Here is a 25,267-nt window from a genome sequence, read left to right as displayed (position 1 = left end):
GCCATGTACGTATGTTATGTTCTTACATAACACTCAATCAATCAATCAATCAATCAACCAATCGATCGATTGATCAATTAATCAATCAATCAATCAATCAATCAATCAATGACCTTTATCTATACTGGAAATGCCCTGTCGGCCTTGGCCGCTCTTCCCAGAGGACCAGTGGAGGGGAGGGGTCACGGGAAAAATAAATAAATAAATAAATAGATAAGTATGATGTAACGAATTGACCACACAATAGATTTTTCAGGAGCTTCATACTTTATTTATTATACGCTGCTTTGAAGACTCTTACCACCAGAGTGAGTTAATGGGAAAACTCTACTTCTAAAATGAAGGGATTTTGGTTAGTAGCCATTACAAGGTTTACAGTGGTTCGTACAAATCACCTTCTCATCTTGTCTACACGTATCTTAGTGTAACAAGCACACAACATAAAATTATCCTATAGATAATTACAACAATAAACTGATTTTTCCACCTTGACACCAACTTGACAATGATTGTTAAAATCTACTTCGAGTTTTAAAGTTAAACATATTTTGACATCAGAAGTATGTTAGTCATAGGAAGCTTTATTGATAGATATATATTATGCAAAATAAGGACCTAATTTGCATAATTAATGAGAAAATGCTATAATGTCATTGTGGTAAATGATGGAAACCTCTTATGGGAAGTTATGGACAGGTGAACATCGTTGAACATTAATTATGCAAATGAGGTCCTCATTTGCATAAATTATCAGGAAATGCGAAAAAAGCCTTCTTTCTTAACATAGATGTGTACCTCTGTTGTTTGGTGGAGGAGATGATCAAGTAATATAATTTATGCAAATGAGAACCTTATTTGCATAATTAAGGAAACACACAATTAACACAGCAGTTGTAAAGGCTAGGATCATTTGGCGAAGGTATGGGGTCGTGGAACTCTAGTTTACCCTGCGTTTGTCTTTCAACAAGATAACTCGAGAAAGGCTGGGTGGATTATTGATTTCATGCTTGGTGTGTTGGTAGGGTGTGACGAAAACTGGTAATGATTAGATTTTGGGCCCCCTAGCGGCTTCCCTTGGTACTGCAGCGCAACTTCCGGGTGTGTTTTCGCAGCTTCTGAACAAGCTATGGTCATACTTTTGGGGTGTTCGATAGCTCTTGTGCTTAGGAAGAAGAAAAATGAATAAATAGATAAGTATGACGTAACGAATTGACCACACAATAGATTTTTCAGGAGCTTCATACTTTATTTATTATACGCTGCTTTGAAGACTCTTACCACCAGAGTGAGTTAATGGGAAAACTCTACTTCTAAAATGAAGGGATTTTGATTAGTAGCCATTACAAGGTTTACAGTGGTTCGTACAAATCACCTTCTCATCTTGTCTACACGTATCTTAGTGTAACAAGCACACAACATAAAATTATCCTATAGATAATTACAACAATAAACTGATTTTTGCACCTTGACACCAACTTGACAATGATTGTTAAAATCTACTTCGAGTTTTAAAATTAAACATATTTTGACATCAGAAGTATGTTAGTCATAGGAAGCTTTATTGACCGAATGGGGACCATTCCTGTGTACCAAAGTTATAAAGTTACATACCTATTACGTTAAGTACAGATCACAACAAAGGAATATTAGCTGAGAGATACATTATGTATTGTCAAGCGAGTAATACAGAAATTTTAATATACTATGAATTGGAATTCTATCTATATCTTCCTTGTGACGATGAAAAAGTAAGAGCAGATATGTTTCAAAATCAGCAGAGACTTGTCTAAACTCATTAATTTGACGTTGACCTTATTCGAATTGGAACAGGGACAATACAATATTAATGTGGGCACTAGGCAGCTCACTAGCTAAATCATATTGTGACCACAAATACAGTACAAATATGAAATTGCATGTATCACAGGTGTATAAAGTAACTCTTTCTCTCTCTTTCCATTTTACCAAAAAAAATTATGATAATCTCCGTCTGTGATCAGATAGCCTGAGTGCCATCCTCCGTAGTGACCGCTGGTTAGCAAGCGAAAGTAGTGAGCCAGCGGTCACTACGGAGGATGGTACTCAGCTAAGCGAAAGTAGTGAGCCAGCGGTCACTACGGAAGATGGTACTCAGCTAAGCGAAAGTAGTGAGCCAGCGGTCACTACGGAAGATGGTACTTAGGCTAGTGATCAGAATCCTGCTGCATGCCCGTCCTTCCTTGAATCGGAGTGTGCGAAAGTAGTGAGCCAGCGGTCACTACGGAAGATGGTACTTAGGCTAGTGATCAGAATCCTGCTGCATGCCCGTCCTTCCTTGAATCGGAGTGTGCGAATATAGAGGCTCCCTCCTGCACCACGCCCTGCAGTACGGCTATGTCTTGGGACGTCTTCCAACGGTGAATCTCCGTCAGACCAGCAAACACTTCCTGCAACGAGAAGGGAGGTAAATTCGCAACAAGCATTTCCACCTCAGCGATTTTATCATCGGGCAGGTGTTCTTTCGTCAAATGAAAAAAAAAATCCCTCCCACCTCTGGCTCGAAAGGCCTGTCCACTTCAGTGTAGATCTTGTTCGGCTTGAGCGAGTGGTGAAGGCGCGGCAGTTCTATGGCTGATGCCAGGCTGGTTCCAAAGCGAAGGTAGTGCATCGTCGTCTATTGGAAAAGAAAATTGTAGAATGATTAAATAATGTTTTATTGCAAATTCATGCCCATGGGGCTTATTGCAAGTGAACACAAATCAAATACATGAAATGATTGAGTTTGGTCTAAATACAAGTAAATAATTCAAATACTAACATACAAATATTAAGTGGTTGATTGTGCATACGGTACAGAATAGGGTACTTAATGTACGTTACTATAACTATTCAATATAAGACATTAGGCAATAACAATATATAAGATTATAGTTTCCCTTCATACGTTTCTGTGGATAGACGAGGCGTTAAATGAAGGCCCCATGATTTAGGAGAGCCAGACCTCGAGCACGTTAAAGAAGTCATCACACATTGAAAAGAGTTGGAGTTCATCCCGCGGTATGAGTGGATCAAATAACTCTGTCTAGATATGCTTCGTCAGAACCAACTTCGTGTGTTACACCGAGAGGCAGTTTACCGTTTATGCAATACAAACAAACAAACAAACAAACAAACAAACAAACAAACAAACATGATTGCCGACTTACATAAGCTGAGGCAGTCTCACACCTGACCCCTCCAGCGGCACCCAGCACCAGCCTGACGTCACCGGTACTGTTCAGCACGATGAACGGGGTCATCGACGACTTAGGCCGCTTGCCTGGCTCGATGAAGTTAGCTGTTGGCCGGGGGTGGGTGGTAGCAAATATCCTGATTATCAGCGTAAATGTTAGAAATGTACAAATTCCAATGGACCGATCCCAAAACCCCACCCTCTGTTCGATCATGGTTCTATTTCGAACACCTCCGTCAAAAAAAGCCATTTCTGTCCCGCTGTGGCAGTTTTTGACGGAGGTGTTCGATATAGAATAGGGGGTTCTATTTGTTCGATATGGCGTTTGACAGGATCGGTCCATTGTCTATGTAATGCTGTTCGTCGTTTATGGTTACCCTTACATAAGTGCTGCCTTGAGGGTCAGTGTAATGTCTTGTTACATTCTGGAATAAATAAATCAGCGTATGAGGCAACAAAGACAAAGTATTGTGGTAAGGTTCTGTGGAGTTGAAAATTGTTTACCTGGTTGTCTAACATTTATCAAGATAGGTTATATGTTACTTATTTACCCAAATATCCTTTCGGGGCATTTAGAGTTATATAGGTGGCACCCACCTTCGATACTATGGCTCTTGGGACACACAGACAGGGTAATTACTAAAGAAGGACTTTAGCCCACATATACATGCAAATGTTTTACTTTGACAATTCTGTACATACGGGATCTATTAGCGTTGCCTATAACTATAACCGTTAGAGTATCTCTAGGAATACTTTCACGGACACGAAAGAAAGTAGTGTACGGTCATTCCCTGGAACAGAAGGGTTCTGGTTCACATGTCTATTGTGTAACGTTATGTGTGGCACCCACCCTAATGGGTGCAACTACAATGAGAGATCCACTTGATTGGAATGTTTTCGTGGTGGAGTTTGTATTACCTGGACACGGTGGAATATGATGTACTGTCATGTCCGGGAAGCTGAAATCCCTCATCCCGTCGTTCAGGATGATTCCTGTGGACACTGAGCGGAACCTTGCGCCAAAGCTAGAAATAAAACAAAACAAAACAAAACAAGACAGTGACTCTGTCGTCAGGCATTATCTTGGATATGAACTGGAAATTCAAGTCATGTTATATGTACCAAATGGGTATTCATGCTAAGGGACATGATTTAACGAATTTGAATTTCCCAATAATGATATTTACAAGATAAATTATCTGGTGATGTTTGCTTCGGGCTCTGCAACCATGGATACCGTGGCGGTACTTCTCCGTGTTTTGAGGATAAGGTCGCGCCGTCTATTTGTTGCCGGGATCTGGATTTATTCGAACTCCGATGGAAAAAACAACAACAGCAACAACAGGGCAACGACCATCTACCGCCCACCCCCATCCCAATAGCCCGATAGCCGCCCTCTGGTTTGAAACAGGGCGGTAGGATAAACGTTCTAAGATGTAGCACAACGCAGCAGACGATTGTAAGTGGGTGAGTGGGTGATTACTAGCACTTACTATTGGTTGATGGAGCTTGAGACGGAGACGGCGTCGTTGCCCGGCCCCAGGACGGAGACGTGTGTGGTGCCGACGTCCTTGGGAAGGTGGTACACAGGGTCGTAGTACCGCCAGTCGTGCGTCATGGTGTCGCTGATCTGCTGACGCAGCGAGTCGGCAAACGACTTGGACGTCATCTTCTTCACCAACTGTAGAAAAGGTAAATGTGGTGACGCTGTAGGGGTAGTGGGTTGTTATCACTGTGACTAGCTAGAGCACGTTTTTGGAAGGTATAACTATAACCCATCCCTCATGCAGATTATATTCTTCAAACCTGGCGTGTGGCCTGTTACGCTACGAGGAGGTTTATCGGGTATGGAAACGAATAAGAAATATCCTGTACTTCATTTCACATCATGATTTGCTATAAGTGCAACGGCAAACGCCAGAGATGTATCTGTATCTGTATCGATATAGCCGTTACACCAGCTTTGCAGACACGCGGCACGACAACGACTGGTTATATTACACTGAACGACTTGTCACACCTAACCTTTGCACATCTGACTGCAGATGTTGCTTTAAGCTATGTAGTAGTAGTAGTTCACTGTGTTCTGCTGATGCAGTGGTCTGGACACTCTGCATCAACAATCAGTCTTTCTTCATCTTTCTCCACTGCGTCCTATTTATCGCTAGCTTCTTGAGCTCCCGCAGTTTTCTTTCTGACCGCAGTGGTCCAAGTCCTTTTTTCCTTGAGGTCTGCCCTTAGTGTGCCTAACAGGTTCGTACAGTGCCTTCCTTTTCGAGCTTTGTAGGTGTCTGTAGGAGCCGATTAAGGCAAAGTCCAAGGCCTGCTGGGCAGGTGTGTTGGTTGTTGAAGCTATGTAGAGAGGATAATTGGCCTACAGTATTTGATCGCAACGAATTTGCCTGAGTGATAGTTCTAGGACAAATCCAGGAAGGTGCCTGGAAGATATTTCCTTACCTCTTCTATGTCGACGAAGTCGGGATCTCCCAGCTCGGTTTTCCTGGCGAAGGCGAACTTGAAAGCCTCCAGCATCCTGTGATACGTCAGCACCTGGTTATCTGTACCGTCTACACTGGAGGCGTTCAGGCCGTAGCCTGGGGCAGGGATGGAAGGAAGCTGTTATCAACGAAATGCCACGTTTTGGGAGTATGTTTTGAGTACACTTCTTCTTCAGAATTTGGCTGTTTCAGCGAACAAATGACCCCAGTACACTTCTAATACTACACCTGCTGCCGCTGACACTACTTTTGCTAATTCTATGAAGGTTAATTCTCCTACTACTATATTACTACTACTACTACTATCACTACCACTTCTATTCTAAATTTACTTCTATTGCTACTGCTACTGCAACAACAACTAGTCTACTACTACTACTACTACTACTACTACTACTACTGCTGCTAATACTACTGCTTCTTCTATTACTACTAGTACTGCAATCACTACTACAACTACATACGACTTTTGATACACTAAAACGTATACTACCACTACTACCACTACTACCACTACTTCCGTACCGCCACAACAACAACCACTACTACTACTTCTGCTAGCAAAACAACAGCAGCAACTACTGCTGCTGCTGCTGATGCTATCACTACCACCACTATTACTGCTACTACTGTTGTTACTTATTCAATACTGCCATGACTGCTTCTCACCGTCCCAGATGTTGAGGATGAGACTCAGCACAGCGCCTCCTCCCGGCGGGGGCGGGGACAGCACCGTCAGGCCACCCGACAGAGAAATCTTCAGAGGGTCCGATATTTCCACCTGGTAGTCGCGGAGATCTTGCTCGGTGATGATGCCACCTGGAACATATAGAGTAAAGTTAGCATGCTTCGCGCACTTTAGGCCACACTGACTTAAATTTTATCGATGACATCCGCGCGGGCATTGATTTTCGCCGGTTCTAAAACATGCCAGCAAAAGTAGGATAGTTTTCCTCTCCAAAACCTGTAAATACCTGCGTCTTGTATGTCCTTCACCAGACTCCTGGCGATGTCACCGGTGTAGAAGGCGTCTGCACCTCCATCAGCAATCGCGCGGAGCGTCTTTGCAAGCTGGGGCCGCTTCAGAGTCATGTTCTGACCCATGACGTTGTTGTTCTCGTCACACAACACGTCACTGTGAGACAAAACGTGAGGAAATGTAAGGTAAATGTATCCTTACTTTGATACGTTAAAAGAATCTCCATTTCAATGCTGATAGACACACCAGCGGCCATCCCTACAAGGCTGTCAAACCCTTAGGCAATACGCTACTCGGAACAAACTCCTTTAGCGTCAGGGAAACAAAGTCTTTGCGGATGTTGTAGTAGCCGAGACTGTCGACATCTTCAAGACAAAGCTTGGAAGACACTGGATGGGGTGGAGTGCACGCCTAACCCAACATAAACTCTCAATACAAATCTGAACACTCAAGTGGATCTCAAATGACAATACTAGTAATTAAAGTGCCTATTTGTCGGAATACTATGATATGATATATTTGTATGCGAATTCAACACTACACAACTCAAATCTTTCATCATTCACTAGTGATAAGTAGCAAGGATACTTGTAGGAAAGTTTACTTTTTTCATTAGTCGATAAACTTTAAGGTTAGTTGCTTTATGGCGTCCTTTTCTAATGATGCAAACTAGGACTTTTAAATGTTAACTTAACTCACCACAGGTGATTCTTTGGGTCTTTGATGAATTCGAGGTTCTTTTTGATGGCCTTCTCCATAGACCTGCCGATACAGACGCCTTCCTCCGCCAGCTGTATAGCCGGTAGGAACAGGTCTCTCCACGGCAGCTTCCCGTACCTCTGGTGAGCCTCCCACAGCCCGCGGACCTGGCCCGGTATGGCCACAGACAACCCTCCTGCGGAATTCAAGTGTGTAAAAGAATCATTACATACGTATGTAGTTTTTTCTTTACCTCGTGGGTTCAATCCTTCTCTTATCTCAATAGAGCATTTTTACAGGAGGCAAGTCATATTTTTTTGTTTAATTTGCAATTAAATTTGATCGACCATATCTCTGTTGTCACTGTACCATTTGTTATGTATTGTATCATTAAAACGCTTTTTCTTGGTTTTTACAACAATACCTCGCAGTGAGTGAATGAATGAGAGTGAGTGAATTAGTGAGAGTGAGTGAGAGTGAGTGAGTGGGTTAATGAGTGAGAGTAGGTGAGTGAGTAAGTGAGTGAGTGAGAGAGTGAGTGAGTGAGAGAGTGAGTGAGTGGGTGAGTGAGTGAGTGAGCGAGTGAGTGAGTGAATGAGGGAGAGTGAGTGAATGAGTGAGTGAGTGAATGAGAGTGAGTGAGAGTGAGTGAGTGAATGAGTGAGTGAGAGTGAGTGTGTGAGTGAGTGAGTGAGTGAGTGAGTGAGTGAGTGAGTGAGTGATGATGGTGACCTCTTGTGACCTGTGCACGCGACATCTTCAGCCATTAAGGAGAACGTCTCCTCCGGCCGGTGGTTGGGCGGTTGTGTGGTTGAGTGAGTGTCCCCTCTGATTATAGTCATTATATGCGTAACGAGTTAACCCCGGGTAGGGGAAAAAGTAGTTTGTCAAGTATTGATACCACAAACAATAGGCTGCTCCTAATTACCGATCATCTGACATTCCAGAGTGTTATTTGGATTGTCCTGACTTACAGAACTGTGTGCAAGAGTTTGTCGTTTAAAACTGTGTGCAAGAGTTTTTCGGTTAAGAGTTTTTGTCTTAAAACCTAGTAACTACAGTTCCTCGTCCAGTCACTTCGCTGACGAAAGACTGTCGGATGCTACCTAATAAACGTTTGTGACCGTGTCCGTAAGCCTGCATCACAATGAAAGCGAACGCTGGCCGAATCTTTACATCGGCTGGAGCTCGCCGAATTTCAAATCACCGGAGCGTCGACGGTATTTTTTCCCAAAAGAATCTGGCTCGTCACAAATTTGACTGGGGTTGATGTTTCATCCCGGAAGTTTTAAGTTATCGTTCGTCTGCCGTTTTGATACACAGCTGACAAATTCCAACAGACGAGCTGCTGGAAATCGCCCGAAGCCCTGGGTAATCGCCAGGACATCGGTCGTACTTTGGCCGACCAAAAATGCCCTTGATTTGTGACAGGGACCTTACCGAACCGTACGCTGGCGTTGTTCGACCCAAACATGTCTCTGGAGGCTCCGGAAGGGGCTCTATCCCTGGCGTTGATGACCTGTGCTGTGCCTGTCTCCTTGTTGTATATTGTCATGATGAAACCCCCGGCGAGCCCCGTGCTGTGGCCGTGAACCAGTTCCACACAGTTTAACGCCGCGATGGCGCTGTCCACAGCCGAACCGCCCTTCTTCAGGATGTCCCTGTAAAACACAGTTACACCAGTCAGAACTGTCCACAGCCGAACCGCCCTTCTTCAGGATGTCCCTATAAAACACAGTTACACCAGTCAGAACTGTCCACAGCCGAGCCACCCTTCTTCAGGATGTCCCTGTAAAACACAGTTACACCAGTCAGAACTGTCCACAGCCGAACCGCCCTTCTTCAGGATGTCCCTATAAAACACAGTTACACCAGTCAGAACTGTCCACAGCCGAACCGCCCTTCTTCAGGATGTCCCTGTAAAACACAGTTACACCAGTCAGAACTGTCCACAGCCGAACCGCCCTTCTTCAGGATGTCCCTGTAAAACACAACACCAGTCAGAACTGTCCACAGCCGAACCACCCTTCTTCAGGATGTCCCTGTAAAACACAACACCAGTCAGTACTGTCCACAGCGGAACCACCCTTCTTCAGGATGTCCCTGTAAAACACAGTTACACCAGTCAGTACTGTCCACAGCGGAACCACCCTTCTTCAGGATGTCCCTGTAAAACACAACACCAGTCAGAACTGTCCACAGCCGAACCACCCTTCTTCAGGATGTCCCTGTAAAACACAGTTACACCAGTCAGAACTGTCCACAGCCGAACCACCCTTCTTCAGGATGTCCCTAGTGTAAAACACAGTTACACCAGTCAGAACTGTCCACAGCCGAGCCACCCTTCTTCAGGATTTCCCTGTCACCATCAAAAAGTGGTTACATTAACCAAGAGGTCTTATATATCTTATATTTAGTATGAGTTCGCTTGAGTTCGAATCCCAGCTGTGCTCAAAACTTCCATCCATTGTCACAGCATTTGTGGCTGTATGCACGTCGTTAAAACGAAATTTTCAACGGTTGTTGCAATTGGGCCAAGAAAAATGTTGGGTTTCTAGCAGTAGCCAGTGAAAAAGACGGTATGTTAGTATGGATTCTGTTTTATTTTGTTTTTAATTTTGACAGAGGTGCTCCTTGGCCTTGCCTCGGCTCGACCCCGCATAAAGGCTATGAGAGTTTTTACTGAGGTTGGTCGGGTAACCGGAAATACGACATTTTTCTGTTTATAAGTCATATGAATGAATATGAGGTCACATGAGGTTATTTAAGACAACCCCTCTCACAGTACCGACACGTCAGCGCGGTACGAGAAGAGTTTAAAAGCCGTGACATCTGATTCATATGAGGTCATATGAGGTCATTTAAGACAACCTCTCTCACCGTACCGACACGTCAGCGCGGTACGAGAAAAGTTTAAAAGCCATGATATCTGTTGAACACACACAAAATCGTGTCGCATTTCACTCTCGAACACTCTCGCACTTTGTGCCATAGCTGTTGCCATACATTGTACGATGTACAGTTGTCGTGCAATAAAGTTCTTCTTCTAATTTAAAAGTTCTTCTATCTTCGCTACTTTACCGCACGGTGGCATTATTACTCAATCTCCAGGCAGATGATTTAGTCGGGTTTGTTTTCATTCCTCTGGAGACGAGGCCCTTTGTTCGGATCCTTTATACCTACCTGTAAACTGCGTCTTATCTCCAAGCAGATGTAGGAGTCAGTCTTGTCTCAAAAGAAAGACTTTTTAGTTATGGTCTCTGTATGAAAGGGGGGGGGGGGTGTAGCTATATGGTCTAACTCATGGAGGTGCTATAAGATTTCATTGGGGGCAGGTTTGCCCTCTAGCCGAGGAGCCGGCCCTGGAACAAGCCTGGCTAATTTGGTGTTGCTTTTCCTGACATCACGCGCTCGATACAGATACTCACCTATGATAGGATCCGCGCAAAAGCGACAAATCTTCAGCAAACGTATAAAACACTGCCAAATGCGTTTAAAACAAACCAGACTGCTACCGCTTCTGTTTGGACATTAAGATACTTTGTTTGTTTGTTTGAATTTTTTTTTATTCATGAAATGTCAAATAGACCCTCGTTGAGGTCATGAAGGAAAAGGTGAGGGTCATACAAAACATATACATGTATAACAGAGGTACAGTTTACATTATTTAGAGTCCTAAGAAGCCGATTCACATATTTTACACACATATGGTACAAAATACATAATAGTAAAAAGTGCTCCTGCATGATTCGAGTCCGTTCCTTTTGTTTGTTTCGTGCAACAAAGTTCTCCTTCTAAAGTTCATCTATCTTCACCACTTTACCGCACGGCGTCATGATTACTCAATCCCCAGGCAGATGATTTAGTCGAGCTTGTTTTGATTTGAGACGAGGCTCTTGTTTTCAGACAACTACCTGTAAACTGCGTTATTATCTCCTTCAGTCTTGTCCCCAAAGAAACATTTTTTTCTTTGAAGGAGACTAGTTTGTTTACTTTAAAAGCCTCTTGTCAACAAAGGTTCTAATGACCTACCTGCCGATGGCAGAACACTCCATCGCGTCGGCGGCGACCGCCCCGTGTGTGTACGGGCCTCCCGTCACATCCGCCCCGACCGGCTGGGGCCGCGCGCACGGCGGGATCACGGCCACATCCGCGTCCAGCCGCTGCTGAAACTCTCCTACCAGTAGATGAGCGACAACAGCAAATATTGTGACTATTAGAACGCCGCGAATAGTGACAGGCGTCTCCATGTTTCTTACGACAGAGAAGAACCAGTCGAACAAGACACAGCTATGGAAGATATACAAACATACTGAATACATGTAGTCACGATGGTTGCACTTACGAAACAGCCTACAGCTACGAATTCCTGCATTCAATGAGGCGAAACGTCTAATTAGGACTTACTAGTAGTCTGGGTAACCGGTCATTTCGTTACATCGCCTTTTCGTTACAGTCATTTCGTTACCTGAACACAGTCATTTCGTTACATGAACGAAGTCATTTCGTTACACAAGGAATGGTCATTTCGTTACACATGATTATTATCTTATCTTGGTCGCATATTAAATTTTCCTGTTATCTTTTTCAGGTTGATCTTCCTTAGTTGACATTAGAGACGCGACTGGAGACAATTTTACGTTTGGTTTTTGGTTACACTTTTGTTTTTTATCGTTCGGTTTTGTTCCGTTCCGTGATACCAATAAGACAAATATCATTCCTAACATCCCTAACGCGTTCCTGTTTCTGATACCCCTCTACTAACACTGTTCAATATTCTATATCTTCAAGAAATGGTATTCGATTAAGTTTTTACCGGGGAAATGCGAATTTCGGGAAAGGTAAGTCGGAGAATAATTTGCCGATCGGCTCGGCTCGGATCCAAAATGGCGGCCCGACGGGGTCGGCTATCCCAGCATGCACAGAGATTGCAAGCGGACGTCATAACCCATACGTGGTAGGTGGTAGCAGACCAGAAACCTTTAATATAGTCGTTCTCACACTATTTTACGCATACCAACTTCACTGTGTAATAAGCACTGTGTAGTACTCTGAAGCTTAGACTCTGGCTGACTGCTATTCGATATAACGTTACTTAAAATGAAACAACGAAACTGTCAACTGTGAAAATGAAAACAAAATTTTATTTGTCAAAATCGACAAAAGAAAATCAAGATTCACAAGTGCCTTATTTACCTACAACACACAAGACTACCCTGATACTATCGTAATCACAGTAATTACATGTAACATGTAACAAGTAATTACAAGTCACAACTTTACAATGGAAAAAAATGTTTGTCAAAATCGGCAAAAGGAAAAATCGACAAAAGGAAATCACTATTTACAAGTCCCTTATTCACAACTTATTTGCACATTACATATTACATTTTACATACGACAAGACTGCGCTACTATCGTCATGCAAGTTTCAAATACACATTACATTACATTATACATAGATTACAACAAATCGGTAATTTACAAGTCCCTATGTACAACTTGGCTATGAACAAATGTCACGAAATCACTATTTACAAGCAAAAGAAAATCACTATTTACAAGCTGAAAATTGTCATGTGAAAATTTGTTACCCTTCGAAATGGCGGGCCGGCTCAGGGCAGTAGTGGCTGCATGCTGAGAGCAGCTCGCGGGCAGTCTTCTCCCCGTTGTCGTACTCGTCCCACAGCTGGAAGATCTTCTCTTGCGCTATCCTGCTGCCCTTCCTTTGTGTACGGGACAGCTTCTTGTCCTTGACAAGCCGGATGTTAAGGTGTACAAGGGCCGCTTCCTTCTGGAGGTGGGGGACCAGCAAGTAGAACGGAAGATTGCATTTCCCGGTTGCTCGCTTGTTGAGGGCATTGTGCCATCCCTCAACATCGTTGTTTGTGCGGATGGTTTTCTTGAAGATGCTCCAGGTCGCCGGGGGGTGCAGAGATGACTCGATCCAGTTCCTATCAATGTAGTCAGCCAAGGCGATGAGGGCAGGGGTCGATGCCTGTGCTTTCAGGGCCTCCCATTCGGTCGCGATTTCATCTTCTGGCAGGAAAGGCAGCGACATTGTCTTCCTCAGGTACTTGTAGGTGCTACCTTTTTGAAGGTATGCTGTCTGCAGTCCGAGCTCTTGGATCTTCCTCCACACACACTGGGTCCAGTGAAACATGCACCCAGTCATGCGGACGTCAGGCAGAACTTGTGTCATGGCCGGCCACATCGCCTTCTCAAAGTCCAACATTGCGCGTTTGACGTTCGCTGGCCCAGGCAGGATGTCCAGGATCTTCTTAAGAACTTTCTTGTAGTCCTTTTTTTCTCTCCTGCTCATTAGGACGAACACCAAGGGGACGCTCTTCATGCAGTCGTCCTTCCTGATGAAGACGCTGATGGTGAATAGCTGCATGAAGGGCGCCCTGCACAGTTTGAACGTCCCGTCCAAGTACCAGGTCTTGGCGTCGGCCAGGTGTTTTAGCTGTGTGTCCGTAGCGAAGATCAGATGACGACGTTCGCTGTCCCCGCGGCGAACCCGGACATCCCCCTTGAGGAATGATGGCGGCACAAACTCCTCGTCCACCTCGAAGTCCAGGTCCTTCGGCTCGTCTGGCCTAAGCTTCTGTCGGTGACGGTTGGCAGCTCTCGCCAGGTGTTCGGGCTTACTCAGTGCTGGGCAGGGACCGTCACCAAGCTCCTCAAGCAACACGTCGTTGACGATGACTGCCGCCGATTTGAAGAGGTCTCCTTCCGCCTCCTTCTTCACCCGAGCCGCAATCTTAGCTGCTGTCGCGGCGCCGACGTCGGGTCCGTGGTTGTGCTGGTGGGGCCCAGCCTCGAACACGCCGTCTCGCTCCTTCACGCTGGCTTTGCAAGGGTCGACCTTCGGGCGGTTAGTACAGGTCCAGTGAACAGTTCCGCTGGGTAGGTTACGCTGAACACCGAACCTGTACCCTAGATTGTCTATCAGCTGAGGTTTCCCCTTCGTTGACGCGCCCTCCACAACTTCGTAGGTACGGGGCACTGGCTGTTCGTCGATCTCCATCTCCTCCAATGCAGATTCCTCCAAAGAATCCTCCATGGTCTCGTTGTTCCCCGATCGGGACGCAGGGGAGACTGGTGGATCAGTGATGTCCACGTCGCTCACTGCAGGGGTACGGCAGTTGTTGCAGGCCCAAACTCCAAGGTCAGCTTCTCCTCGGACAATCTGTCTGTACAGAGCTTGTGATATACCTTAAACGTAAAAAAATGACAAATTGTCAATACAAGGCACACAAAAAATGTTTGCTATTCTCCCTCTGGTTCTGCATATCAGTGCAAGTATATAATAAATGACATATTTATTTGCTTTTTTATCACAAAAACATAATCATTATCATTAAAATCATAAAGGTAACTGCCTACGCTTTACCTAGAATTAGTGTTTTCAGTTCTTTGTTTCTGTATTTCGGCGTGGCACACTAGCTTTGTAATCATATATCTAAGAGATTGATACTTTTGAACGTTGTTTCCAATTTCTAAATATTTCCCCAATGTGGAATAGGATATTTTGAAACTTTTAACTTGGAACGGTAACAGCATGTCATCATTTCTTTCATTGGGGCAACACAACTGTACCATCTCTAAAATGTTACACGAAATATTGACATATTTGTAAAGAATCACATACGATTCTTGGAAACCGATTCTTGTCGAAACGTTTAATTATTTCATCGCAAATCTTTCATGGAACCTTTCATGCATCTCAAATTGGTTAAGAGACATTCTTAATTGTACGTTAATTGGACTCTACATTTGCGCCATGCGCCAAATTTCAATTAAAAATGGGTCTGTTATAAAACCACTTGAATGGTAAATAAAACAAGGGCAATTGCCTACCTGAACGGCACACTCTGTGTTGCCACCCCAAGCATTCGTCACATTGAAGGCGGTGCTGTCTGTCTCTAACTGGGTCATCGCATACAACGCAGGAAGCCATGGTCGAATAGAATGAATGGCTGAGGTATCTTGCTCCATTTAAAGGCAGAAGGAAGTTTGTCTGCCGCGTCGGTATACTGTTTTACAAAAGACCCTTTCCCTGTAAATAGCCGACTTTTCTTATAGAAGGTGCCGACTGAAACAACAGTCTTTCATACATGTATGTACCTATTTGCATCACAAGTAACAGGTAAGGCAAAGGTAAGTTGTCTTGCACACCCAAGAGTTCCGAAAGGCATTGTCTTTGAATTAAACACTCCAAAGGACGCTGTCAGGCGCGTCTTTATGAACTTTGAAAATACAAGCGCAGTTCTCTTTGTAAAGCATTATTCATGATGTATTGTATATCAACAATGAAAAACCTCTTGTTATCTTTTGAAACTTATTTTCAAAACTTGCCTGATCGGCATGACAGGCAAAGTGTCAAATACTTTGGTAGAACTTTAGTTGGTAGTGTTTTATCATCCATTACAACTTCATTCTTAACTAATATGTATTTTCGTACGTATTCCTAAAAATGGTATATATCACTAGTATGTTCAACATTTTGCGATTCATGTATAGCATGTTGCGATGTATTTATGTATTTGATGTTGGAGGACAGTGAACCCTTGAGTCACGCAATGCATGACGGTCTAGCATCAGTTGTCGGCATAGGAATATATTCGTGTGTGTTGTAGGAAATGTACAGAAACATTATATTTTCTCCTTTTTCCTTCATATTTATATACAGTCAGAAATACACAACAAGATTATTGTTCCATTTGGGTTCCCCACCGACCTTTGTCCTGTATACTTCTAGTATTACGGTATTCACTATAACTACTACGTACGTGGTGGGAGGAGGACAGTGAACCCTTGAGTCATGCAATGCATGACGGTCTAGCATCAGTTGTCGGCATAGGAATATATTCGTGTGTGTTGTAGGAAATGTACGGAAACATTATATTTTCTCCTTTTAAACTGGCACATGGGTAGTGTTTAGTAAGAAAGATGGTAAGGAGAGATATCAGCCTGCAATATTCAAGTTGAAGGGGGAGTGGATATCGTTTTTGGGGCAATTTGTCGGCACCGAACGGACCGGAAGCCTACGAAAGTGCGTGCCCGCCGGTTTAACAACAATAGGTTCTTTACTGCGCGCGCTGTATATCAACGATACTAAAATCGTGATTTATCACAGCATATATGATAGATGCTCAAGTTACTACATAACACAGATAAGTTCCACAGATACTAGTATTATGTGTAATCGCTCCTTGGTTCAGATAGCACCGATCGGTATCCACACTGGATTTCTCCACACTGAACGTCTGAAGAAAAATGTAACAGGGCGTCGCATGTGGGGAAAACGTCCACAAAGACAGAGAATGGTCAATCATGATAGGAAAATGGAATTTCATGGAAACTTCTAGAAAGCAGGATAATTCCACAAAACGAAGTAGATTATTTCACGTATTTTCCTAGCAGCCTGTGTATGTTGATTTGATCGAACAGTCAGCCGACATTTATTAATACATCGAGCGGGCGCACCCGGTGGACCCGACGGGCCGACATGCAGCGTGGCCCGTCAACGCCTCCAGCGCTTAGCGGCGTTCAATATCTGCCGAAAAAAGAAAAAGAATTGAATTTTGAGTCCCGGCTTTTTGTTACCACGCAAAGTAATAGTAAGAAGTATTATAACGGCCTGACTTTAACCTGTAACGAAATGACTTCGTGAGGTAACGAAATGACTTCGTGAGGTAACGAAATGACTTCATGATGTAACGAAATGACTTCATGATGTAACGAAATGACGTGTAACGAAAAGACGATGTAACGAAATGACCTGTATTCGTAGTCTGAACGTTAACGAAGATCTTTAATGACACGGATTGTGTTGAAGCTTTATTGTTGCCTCTATGAAATGTCATGGAGGTTATATTTACCTTCGCTTCGCCAAGAAGGTTATATTTTGGGTAGCGTTTGTGTGTGTGTGTGTGTGTGTGTGTGTGTGTGTGTGTGTGTGTGTGTGTGCTGGATTGTATTGATATTCGGTGTGTGTGTAGGTATTGATGAGACCTGGAAACGATTAGATATGGGGCCACCTAGCGGCCTGGGAAGGTACTGCAGCGGAACTTCCTGGTTTGATATCTCGAGTTCTGAACATGCTGCGGCTATAATTTTTAATGGTAGACGGCTCTTGATGCCAAGAGTTAGTGGTATTGGTTTTGGCCCCCTAGCGGCTTGTTTTGGAACTGCAGGGCAGGTTTAGTGCCAGACTTTGAAAGGGAATAACTCAAGAAGGGGTTGGCAGATTGTTATGATTTTTGGTATGTAGATAGCTTTAGTAATGCTTCACATAATTACGTATTAATTATGCAATTTGGTATCTAATTTGCATAATTAATTAGAAAATCATGTATACACGCTAAGTTCTATCATTGACCATTGCAACATGTGACATTTGTAACTAAGAAGGAGAAGAATATTGATAGATATATATTATGCAAAATAAGGACCTAATTTGCATAATCAATGAGAAAATGCTACAATGTCATTGTGGTAAATGATGGAAACTTCTTATGGGAAGTTATGGACAGGTAAACATCGTTGAACATTAATTATGCAAATGAGGTCCTCATTTGCATAAATTATCAGGAAATGCGATAAAAGCCTTGAAGTTCTTTCTTAACATAGATGTGTACCCCTGTTGTTTGGCGAAGGAGATGATCAAGTAATCTATAATTTATGCAAATGAGAACCTTATTTGCATAATTAAGGAAACACACAATTGACACAGCAGTTGTAAAGGCTAGGATCATTTGGCGAAGGTATGGGGTCGTGGAACTCTAGTTACCCTGCGTTTGTCAATCAACACGATAACGCGAGAAAGGCTGGGCGGATTATTGGTTTCATGCTTGGTGTGTTGGTAGGGTGTGACGAAAACTGGTAATGATTAGATTTTGGGCCCCCTAGCGGCTTCCCTTGGTACTGCAGCGCAACTTCCGGGTGTGTTTTCTCAGCTTCTGAACAAGCTATGGTCATACTTTTGGGGTGTTCGATAGCTCTTGTGCTTAGGAAGAAGAAAAATGAATAAATAGATAAGTATGATGTAACGAATTGACCACACAATAGATTTTTCAGGAGCTTCATACTTTATTTATTATACGCTGCTTTGAAGACTCTTACCACCAGAGTGAGTTAATGGGAAAACTCTACTTCTAAAATGAAGGGATTTTGATTAGTAGCCATTACAAGGTTTACAGTGGTTCGTACAAATCCCCTTCTCATCTTGTCTACACGTATCTTAGTGTAACAAGCACACAACATAAAATTATCCTATAGATAATTACAACAATAAGCTGATTTTTGCACCTTGACACCAACTTGACAATAATCTACTTCGAGTTTTAAAATTAAACATATTTTGACATCAGAAGTATGTTAGTCATAGGAAGCTTTATTGAACGAATTTAGACCATTCCTGTGTACCAAAGTTATAAAGTTACATACCTATTACGTTAAGTACAGATCACAACACAGGAATATTAGCTGAGAGATACATTATGTATTGTCAAGCGAGTAATACAGAAATTTTGATATACTATGGATTGGAATTCTATCTATATCTTCCTTGTGACGATGAAAAAATGTAAGAGCAGATATGTTTCATAATCAGCAGAGACTTGTCTAAACTCATTAATTTGACGTTGACCTTATTCGAATTGGAACAGGGACAATACAATATTAATGTGGGCACTAGGCAGCTCACTAGCTAAATCATATTGTGACCACAAATACAGTACAAATATGAAATTGCATGTATCACAGGTGTATAAAGTAACTCTTTCTCTCTCTTTCCATTTTACCAAAAAAAATTATGATAATCTCCGTCTGTGATCAGATAGCCTGAGTACCATCCTCCGTAGTGACCGCTGGTTAGCAAGCGAAAGTAGTGAGCCAGCGGTCACTACGGAGGATGGTACTCAGCTAAGCGAAAGTAGTGAGCCAGCGGTCACTACGGAGGATGGTACTCAGCTAAGCGAAAGTAGTGAGCCAGCGGTCACTACGGAGGATGGTACTCAGCTAAGCGAAAGTAGTGAGCCAGCGGTCACTACGGAGGATGGTACTCAGCTAAGCGAAAGTAGTGAGCCAGCGGTCACTACGGAGGATGGTACTCAGCTAAGCGAAAGTAGTGAGCCAGCGGTCACTACGGAAGATGGTACTTAGGCTAGTGATCAGAATCCTGCCGCATGCCCGTCCTTCCTTGAATCGGAGTGTGCGAATATAGAGGCTCCCTCCTGCACCACGCCCTGCAGTACGGCTATGTCATGGGACGTCTTCCAACGGTGAATCTCCGTCAGGCCAGCAAACACTTCCTGCAACGAGAAGAGAGGTAAATTCGCAACAAGCATTTCCACCTCAGCGATTTTATCATCGGGCAGGTGTTCTTTCGTCAAATGAAAAAAAAATCCCTCCCACCTCTGGCTCGAAAGGCCTGTCCACTTCAGTGTAGATCTTGTTCGGCTTGAGCGAGTGGTGAAGGCGCGGCAGTTCTATGGCTGATGCCAGGCTGGTTCCAAAGCGAAGGTAGTGCATCGTCGTCTATTGGAAAAGAAAATTGTAGAATGATTAAATAATGTTTTATTGCAAATTCATGCCCATGGGACTTATTGCAAGTGAACACAAATCAAATACATGAAATGATTGAGTTTGGTCTAAATACAAGTAAATAATTCAAATACTAACATACAAATATTAAGTGGTTGATTGTGCATACGGTACAGAATAGGGTACTTAATGTACGTTACTATAACTATTCAATATAAGACATTAGGCAATAACAATATATAAGATTATAGTTTCCCTTCATACGTTTCTGTGGATAGACGAGGCGTTAAATGAAGGCCCCATGATTTAGGAGAGCCAGACCTCGAGCACGTTAAAGAAGTCATCACACATTGAAAAGAGTTGGAGTTCATCCCGCGGTATGAGTGGATCAAATAACTCTGTCTAGATATGCTTCGTCAGAACCAACTTCGTGTGTTACACCGAGAGGCAGTTTACCGTTTATGCAATACAAACAAACAAACAAACAAACAAACAAACAAACAAACAAACAAACAAACATGATTGACGACTTACATAAGCTGAGGCAGTCTCACACCTGACCCCTCCAGCGGCACCCAGCACCAGCCTGACGTCACCGGTACTGTTCAGCACGATGAACGGGGTCATAGACGACTTAGGCCGCTTGCCTGGCTCGATGAAGTTAGCTGTGGGCCGGGGGTGGGGGTGGGGGGGTGGAGCAAATATCCTGATTATCAGCGTAAATGTTAGAAATGTACAAATTTCAATGGACCGATCCCAAAACCCGCCCCCTGTTCGATCATGGTTCTATTTCGAACACCTCCGTCAAAAATAGCCATTTCTGTCCCGCTGTGGCAGTTTTTGACGGAGGTGTTCGATATAGAATAGGGGGTTCTATTTGTTCGATATGGCGTTTGACAGGATCGGTCCATTGTCTATGTGATGCTGTTCGTCGTTTATGTTTACCCCACACATGAACAGTGCTGCCTTGAGGGTCAGGGTAATGTCTTGTTACATTTCGGGACAAATAAATCAGCGTATGAATCAACAAAGACAAGAGTATTGTGGTAAGGTTCTGTTGAGTTGAAAATTGTTTACCTGGTTGTTCATCAACATAGGTTATATTTTACTTATTTACCCAAATATCCTTTCGGGACATTTAACGGGGGGTGCTGTAACTTCGGATGTGCTGTAACTTCGGATTAATTTTTGATTGTCCCTTTATGCAGAAATGAGGCATGTTTGTATTCATCAATAGTGCTGAATAAAATCGCGAAGAACCCAAGTTAATGCACACAGCTGTCGTCTGGATGAAACACGGTTTTGTTTACAATAATCGATTTTTGCGTAACCAAGGAATTTGAGCATTTAAAATGGCTACGTTCGAAACAAGGTCACTGTGTAGTGGCGCCTCTTACATTTTACTTACTCAACAATCACCTTGCAAAGTTAGTTGTTTTAGACATGAGGCATACAGCTATACAAAACACCAATAACTTGGGTACTGGGGAGTTTATCTGGCAATCAAACTGACCTGAAATTACGAAGTAATCGTGGCGTCGAACGCCCTCCCCAAGTTACGTCACGGTCATATCTGTTGACCGCTGTTCGAAATGTACCTACAACAGTGCAGGCACCTCTGGTCGCGCTGTACATAAGTCAAGTAGGGCTCGCAAATCGGTAAAATTGCATTTAATCTAGCTTATACACGTCGTATAAGTTTGAGTTTGAAAAATCTCAGTGACCGGCTGACGAAACACGACGCGACTGGATCATTGATGTAGCAAACTCATGTCTGCATGAAAACTTAGACTCACATAAAGTTCGCGACAGGCTTTGAAGTCAGCGCGCGGCCCGCCCATCTGACAATATGCAAATCGCTGAGTGCATCATAACACGAACATAATTGAAAGTGAATTTCTCATTGCTTGCCCAAAAATAAACCAAGTAAAACACAGCTAGCGGTCCCCCAAAAAATCGAGGATTTGGTTCAAATATATCAATGACTTTGCACTGAACTGATGGAGGGATTTGCCGCATACTTTGAGATCACATGCGGTGCCGTGCAGGGGTCAGCATATCTGTTTCTGGTGTTAACATGCCTGCCGACACTTTCGGCATTCTTGTAACAAATTTGTGGCATTTTGTGCGCTCATACTCAAGAGCCATGGGTGTGAAATGAAGTATTTAGTCTCATCGCCAAACGAAGCAACAGATCGTCAGCGTTGAAGTGACTTGGAATGCAACAAGCGGCGTAAACAATCGCTAAGTTACAGCGGGCCTTGCATTGGCGGAAATTTACGCACGGTCCAAAAATACGAACCAGAGGGAAGCTGAAGCTAGTTGACACAAAATTCTTCTTTCTGTTTTCTTAAAATTGTTCCAATGAGTCAAAGAGAAACAGAGGTATTTGTAATCCGAAGTTAGGGTACCCTATTTAGAATGGAACAATGTGGAACGCAATATTTACAACAACAATTTTCTGTTTTACCGGCCGAGATTCATGGTGTAAATCGTGCACAGATGATGTAAAGTAAACTCCTGAACGGAAAATTCCCAAACACCACCACTCTCGTTTATCATTAGTCAAAACGCAACAGTTTTTAGACAACTGACACTGTTACAATTCGATGTCGAACTCGTTAATTTACGTCCGAAGTTACAGCACCTTCCGTTAGAGTTATAGGTGGCACCCACCTTAGATTCTATGGCTCTTGGGAGACACAGACAGGGTAATTACTAAAGAAGGGCTTTAGCCCACATATACATGCAAATGTTTTACTTTGACAATTCTGTACATACGGGATCTATTAGCGTTGCCTATAACTGTAACCGTTAGAGTTTCTCTAGGAATACTTTCACGGACACGAAAGAAAGTAGTGTACGGTCATTCCCTGGAACAGAAGGGTTCTGGTTCACATGTCTATTCTGTATGTGTGGCACCCACCCTAATGGGTGCAACTACAATGAGAGATCCACTTGATTGGGATGTTTTCGTGGTGGCAGTTTGTATTACCTGGACACGGTGGAATGTGGTGTACTGTCATGTCCGGGAAGCTGAAATCCCTCATCCCGTCGTTCAGGATGATTCCTGTGGACACTGAGCGGAACCTTGCGCCAAAGCTAGAAATAAAACAAAACAAAACAGAACAAGACAGTGACTCTGTCGTCAGGCATTATCTTGGATATGAACTGGAAATTCAAGTCATGTTATATGTACCAAATGGGTATTCATGCTAAGGGACATGATTTAACGAATTTGAATTTCCCAATAATGATATTTACAAGATAAATTATCTGGTGATGTTTGCTTCGGGCTCTGCAACCATGGATACCGTGGCGGTACTTCTCCGTGTTTTGAGGATAAGGTCGCGCCGTCTATTTGTTGCCGGGATCTGGATTTATTCGAACTCCGATGGAAAAAAAACAACAACAACAACAGGGCAACGACCATCTACCGCCCACCCCCACCCCCCAATAGCCCGATAGCCGCCCTCTGGTTTGAAACAGGACGGTATCATAAACGTTCTAAGATGTAACACAACACAACAGACGATTGTGAGTGAGTGGGTGATGACTAGTTCGCCTTACTATTGGTTGATGGAGCTTGAGACGGAGACGGCGTCGTTGCCCGGCCCCAGGACGGAGACGTGTGTGGTGCCGCCGTCCTTGGGAAGGTGGTACACAGGGTCGTAGTACCGCCAGTCGTGCGTCATGGTGTCGCTGATCTGCTCACGCAGAGAGTCGGCAAACGACTTGGACGTCATCTTCTTCACCAACTGTAGAAAAGGTAAATGTGGTGACGCTGTAGGGGTAGTGGGTTGTTATCACTGTGACTAGCTAGAGCACGTTTTTGGAAGGTATAACTATAACCCATCCCTCATGCAGATTATATTCTTCAAACCTGGCATGTGGCCTGTTACGCTACGAGGAGGTTTATCGGGTATGGAAACGAATAAGAAATATCCTGTACTTCATTTCACATCATGATTTGCTATAAGTGCAACGGCAAACGCCAGAGATGTATCTGTATCTGTATCGATATAGCCGTTACACCAGCTTTGCAGACACGCGGCACGACAACGACTGGTTATATTACACTGAACGACTTGTCACACCTAACCTTTGCACATCTGACTGCAGATGTTGCTTTAAGCTATGTAGTAGTAGTAGTTCACTGTGTTCTGCTGATGCAGTGGTCTGGACACTCTGCATCAACAATCAGTCTTTCTTCATCTTTCTCCACTGCGTCCTATTTATCGCTAGCTTCTTGAGCCCCCGCAGTTTTCTTTCTGACCGCAGTGGTCCAAGTCCTTTTTTCCTTGAGGTCTGCCCTTAGTGTGCCTAACAGGTTCGTACAGTGCCTTCCTTTTCGAGCTTTGTAGGTGTCTGTTGGAGCCGATTAAGGCAAAGTCCAAGGCCTGCTGGGCAGGTGTGTTGGTTGTTGAAGCTATGTAGAGAGGATAATTGGCCTACAGTATTTGATCGCAACGAATTTGAGTGATAGTACTAGGACAAATCCAGGAAGGTGCCTGGAAGATATTTCCTTACCTCTTCTATGTCGACGAAGTCGGGATCTCCCAGCTCGGTTTTCCTGGCGAAGGCGAACTTGAAAGCCTCCAGCATCCTGTGATACGTCAGCACCTGGTTATCTGTACCGTCTACACTGGAGGCGTTCAGGCCGTAGCCTGGGGCAGGGATGGAAGGAAGCTGTTATTAACGAAATGCCACGTTTTGGGAGTATGTTTTGAGTACACTTCTTCTTCAGAATTTGGCTGTTTCAGCGAACAAATGACCCCAGTACACTTCTAATACTACACCTGCTGCCGCTGACACTACTTTTGCTAATTCTATGAAGGTTAATTCTCCTACTACTATATTACTACTACTACTATCACTACCACTTCTATTCTAAATTTAATTCTATTGCTACTGCTACTGCAACAACAACTAATCTACTACTACTACTACTACTACTACTACTACTACTGCTGCTAATACTACTGCTTCTTCTGCTTCTTCTATTACTACTAGTACTGCAATAACTACTACAACTACATACGACTTTTAATACACTACAACTTATACTACCACTACTACCACTTCTTCCGTACCGCCACAACAACAACCACTACTTCTGCTGGCAAAACAACAACAGCAGCTACTGATGCTGCTGCTGATGCTATCACTACCACCACTATTACTGCTACTACTGTTGTTACTTATTCAATACTGCCATGACTGCTTCTCACCGTCCCAGATGTTGAGGATGAGACTCAGCACAGCGCCTCCTCCCGGCGGGGGCGGGGACAGCACCGTCAGGCCACCCGACAGAGAAATCTTCAG

General features: G+C 43.6%; 3 protein-coding genes across 3 annotated transcripts in view; all 3 read right to left on the bottom strand.

The window, feature by feature from the left end:
- Positions 1–1,225: 1,225 nt before the first annotated feature.
- On the bottom strand, positions 1,226–11,740 carry LOC118425266 (glutathione hydrolase 1 proenzyme-like). The gene is made up of 12 exons (XM_035834058.1): positions 11,423–11,740; positions 8,831–9,051; positions 7,391–7,586; positions 6,687–6,847; positions 6,382–6,531; positions 5,672–5,808; positions 4,708–4,895; positions 4,133–4,239; positions 3,186–3,316; positions 2,531–2,653; positions 2,270–2,426; positions 1,226–2,174 (listed from the first exon to the last, which is right to left on the bottom strand). Exons 1-11 carry the CDS (start codon positions 11,710–11,712, stop codon positions 2,286–2,288), a joined length of 1,845 nt encoding a protein of 614 aa, XP_035689951.1. The 5' UTR covers positions 11,713–11,740; the 3' UTR covers positions 1,226–2,174; positions 2,270–2,285.
- A 772-nt stretch (positions 11,741–12,512) lies between these two features.
- Positions 12,513–17,121, bottom strand: LOC118425269. Its single transcript, XM_035834062.1, has 2 exons — positions 15,254–17,121; positions 12,513–14,608 (listed from the first exon to the last, which is right to left on the bottom strand). The coding sequence occupies exons 1-2, from the start codon at positions 15,351–15,353 to the stop codon at positions 12,981–12,983; spliced, it is 1,728 nt and encodes a 575-aa protein (XP_035689955.1). The 5' UTR covers positions 15,354–17,121; the 3' UTR covers positions 12,513–12,980.
- A 2,329-nt stretch (positions 17,122–19,450) lies between these two features.
- The window catches only part of LOC118425268 (glutathione hydrolase 1 proenzyme-like), a 23,423-nt gene continuing 17,606 nt past the window's right edge, over positions 19,451–25,267 (bottom strand). The window contains exons 10-11 of the mRNA XM_035834061.1: positions 19,814–19,936; positions 19,451–19,710 (exon numbers count right to left, since the gene is read on the bottom strand). Coding sequence (XP_035689954.1) covers positions 19,570–19,710; positions 19,814–19,936 — 264 coding nt within the window. The 3' untranslated portion in view covers positions 19,451–19,569. The remainder of the gene's footprint in view (positions 19,711–19,813; positions 19,937–25,267) is intronic.

The sequence above is a fragment of the Branchiostoma floridae genome, chromosome 11, assembly GCF_000003815.2.
Source record: "Branchiostoma floridae strain S238N-H82 chromosome 11, Bfl_VNyyK, whole genome shotgun sequence".
NCBI lineage: Eukaryota > Metazoa > Chordata > Leptocardii > Amphioxiformes > Branchiostomatidae > Branchiostoma > Branchiostoma floridae.
This window is presented reverse-complemented; position numbering and strand designations above follow the sequence as displayed.

Excerpts from the sequence above, each read along its gene's own strand:
- LOC118425266 (XM_035834058.1), bottom strand. The coding sequence starts at position 11,712 with ATGTATTCAGTATGTTTGTATATCTTCCATAGCTGTGTCTTGTTCGAC. Across the intron at positions 4,896-5,671 it reads ACTTCGTCGACATAGAAGAG|TTGGTGAAGAAGATGACGTC; the intron begins GTAAGGAAATAT and ends CCTTTTCTACAG. Across the intron at positions 4,240-4,707 it reads TCAAGCTCCATCAACCAATA|CTTTGGCGCAAGGTTCCGCT; the intron begins GTAAGTGCTAGT and ends TTTTATTTCTAG.
- LOC118425269 (XM_035834062.1), bottom strand. The coding sequence starts at position 15,353 with ATGGCTTCCTGCGTTGTATGCGATGACCCAGTTAGAGACAGACAGCAC. Across the intron at positions 14,609-15,253 it reads ACACAGAGTGTGCCGTTCAG|GTATATCACAAGCTCTGTAC; the intron begins GTAGGCAATTGC and ends TTTACGTTTAAG.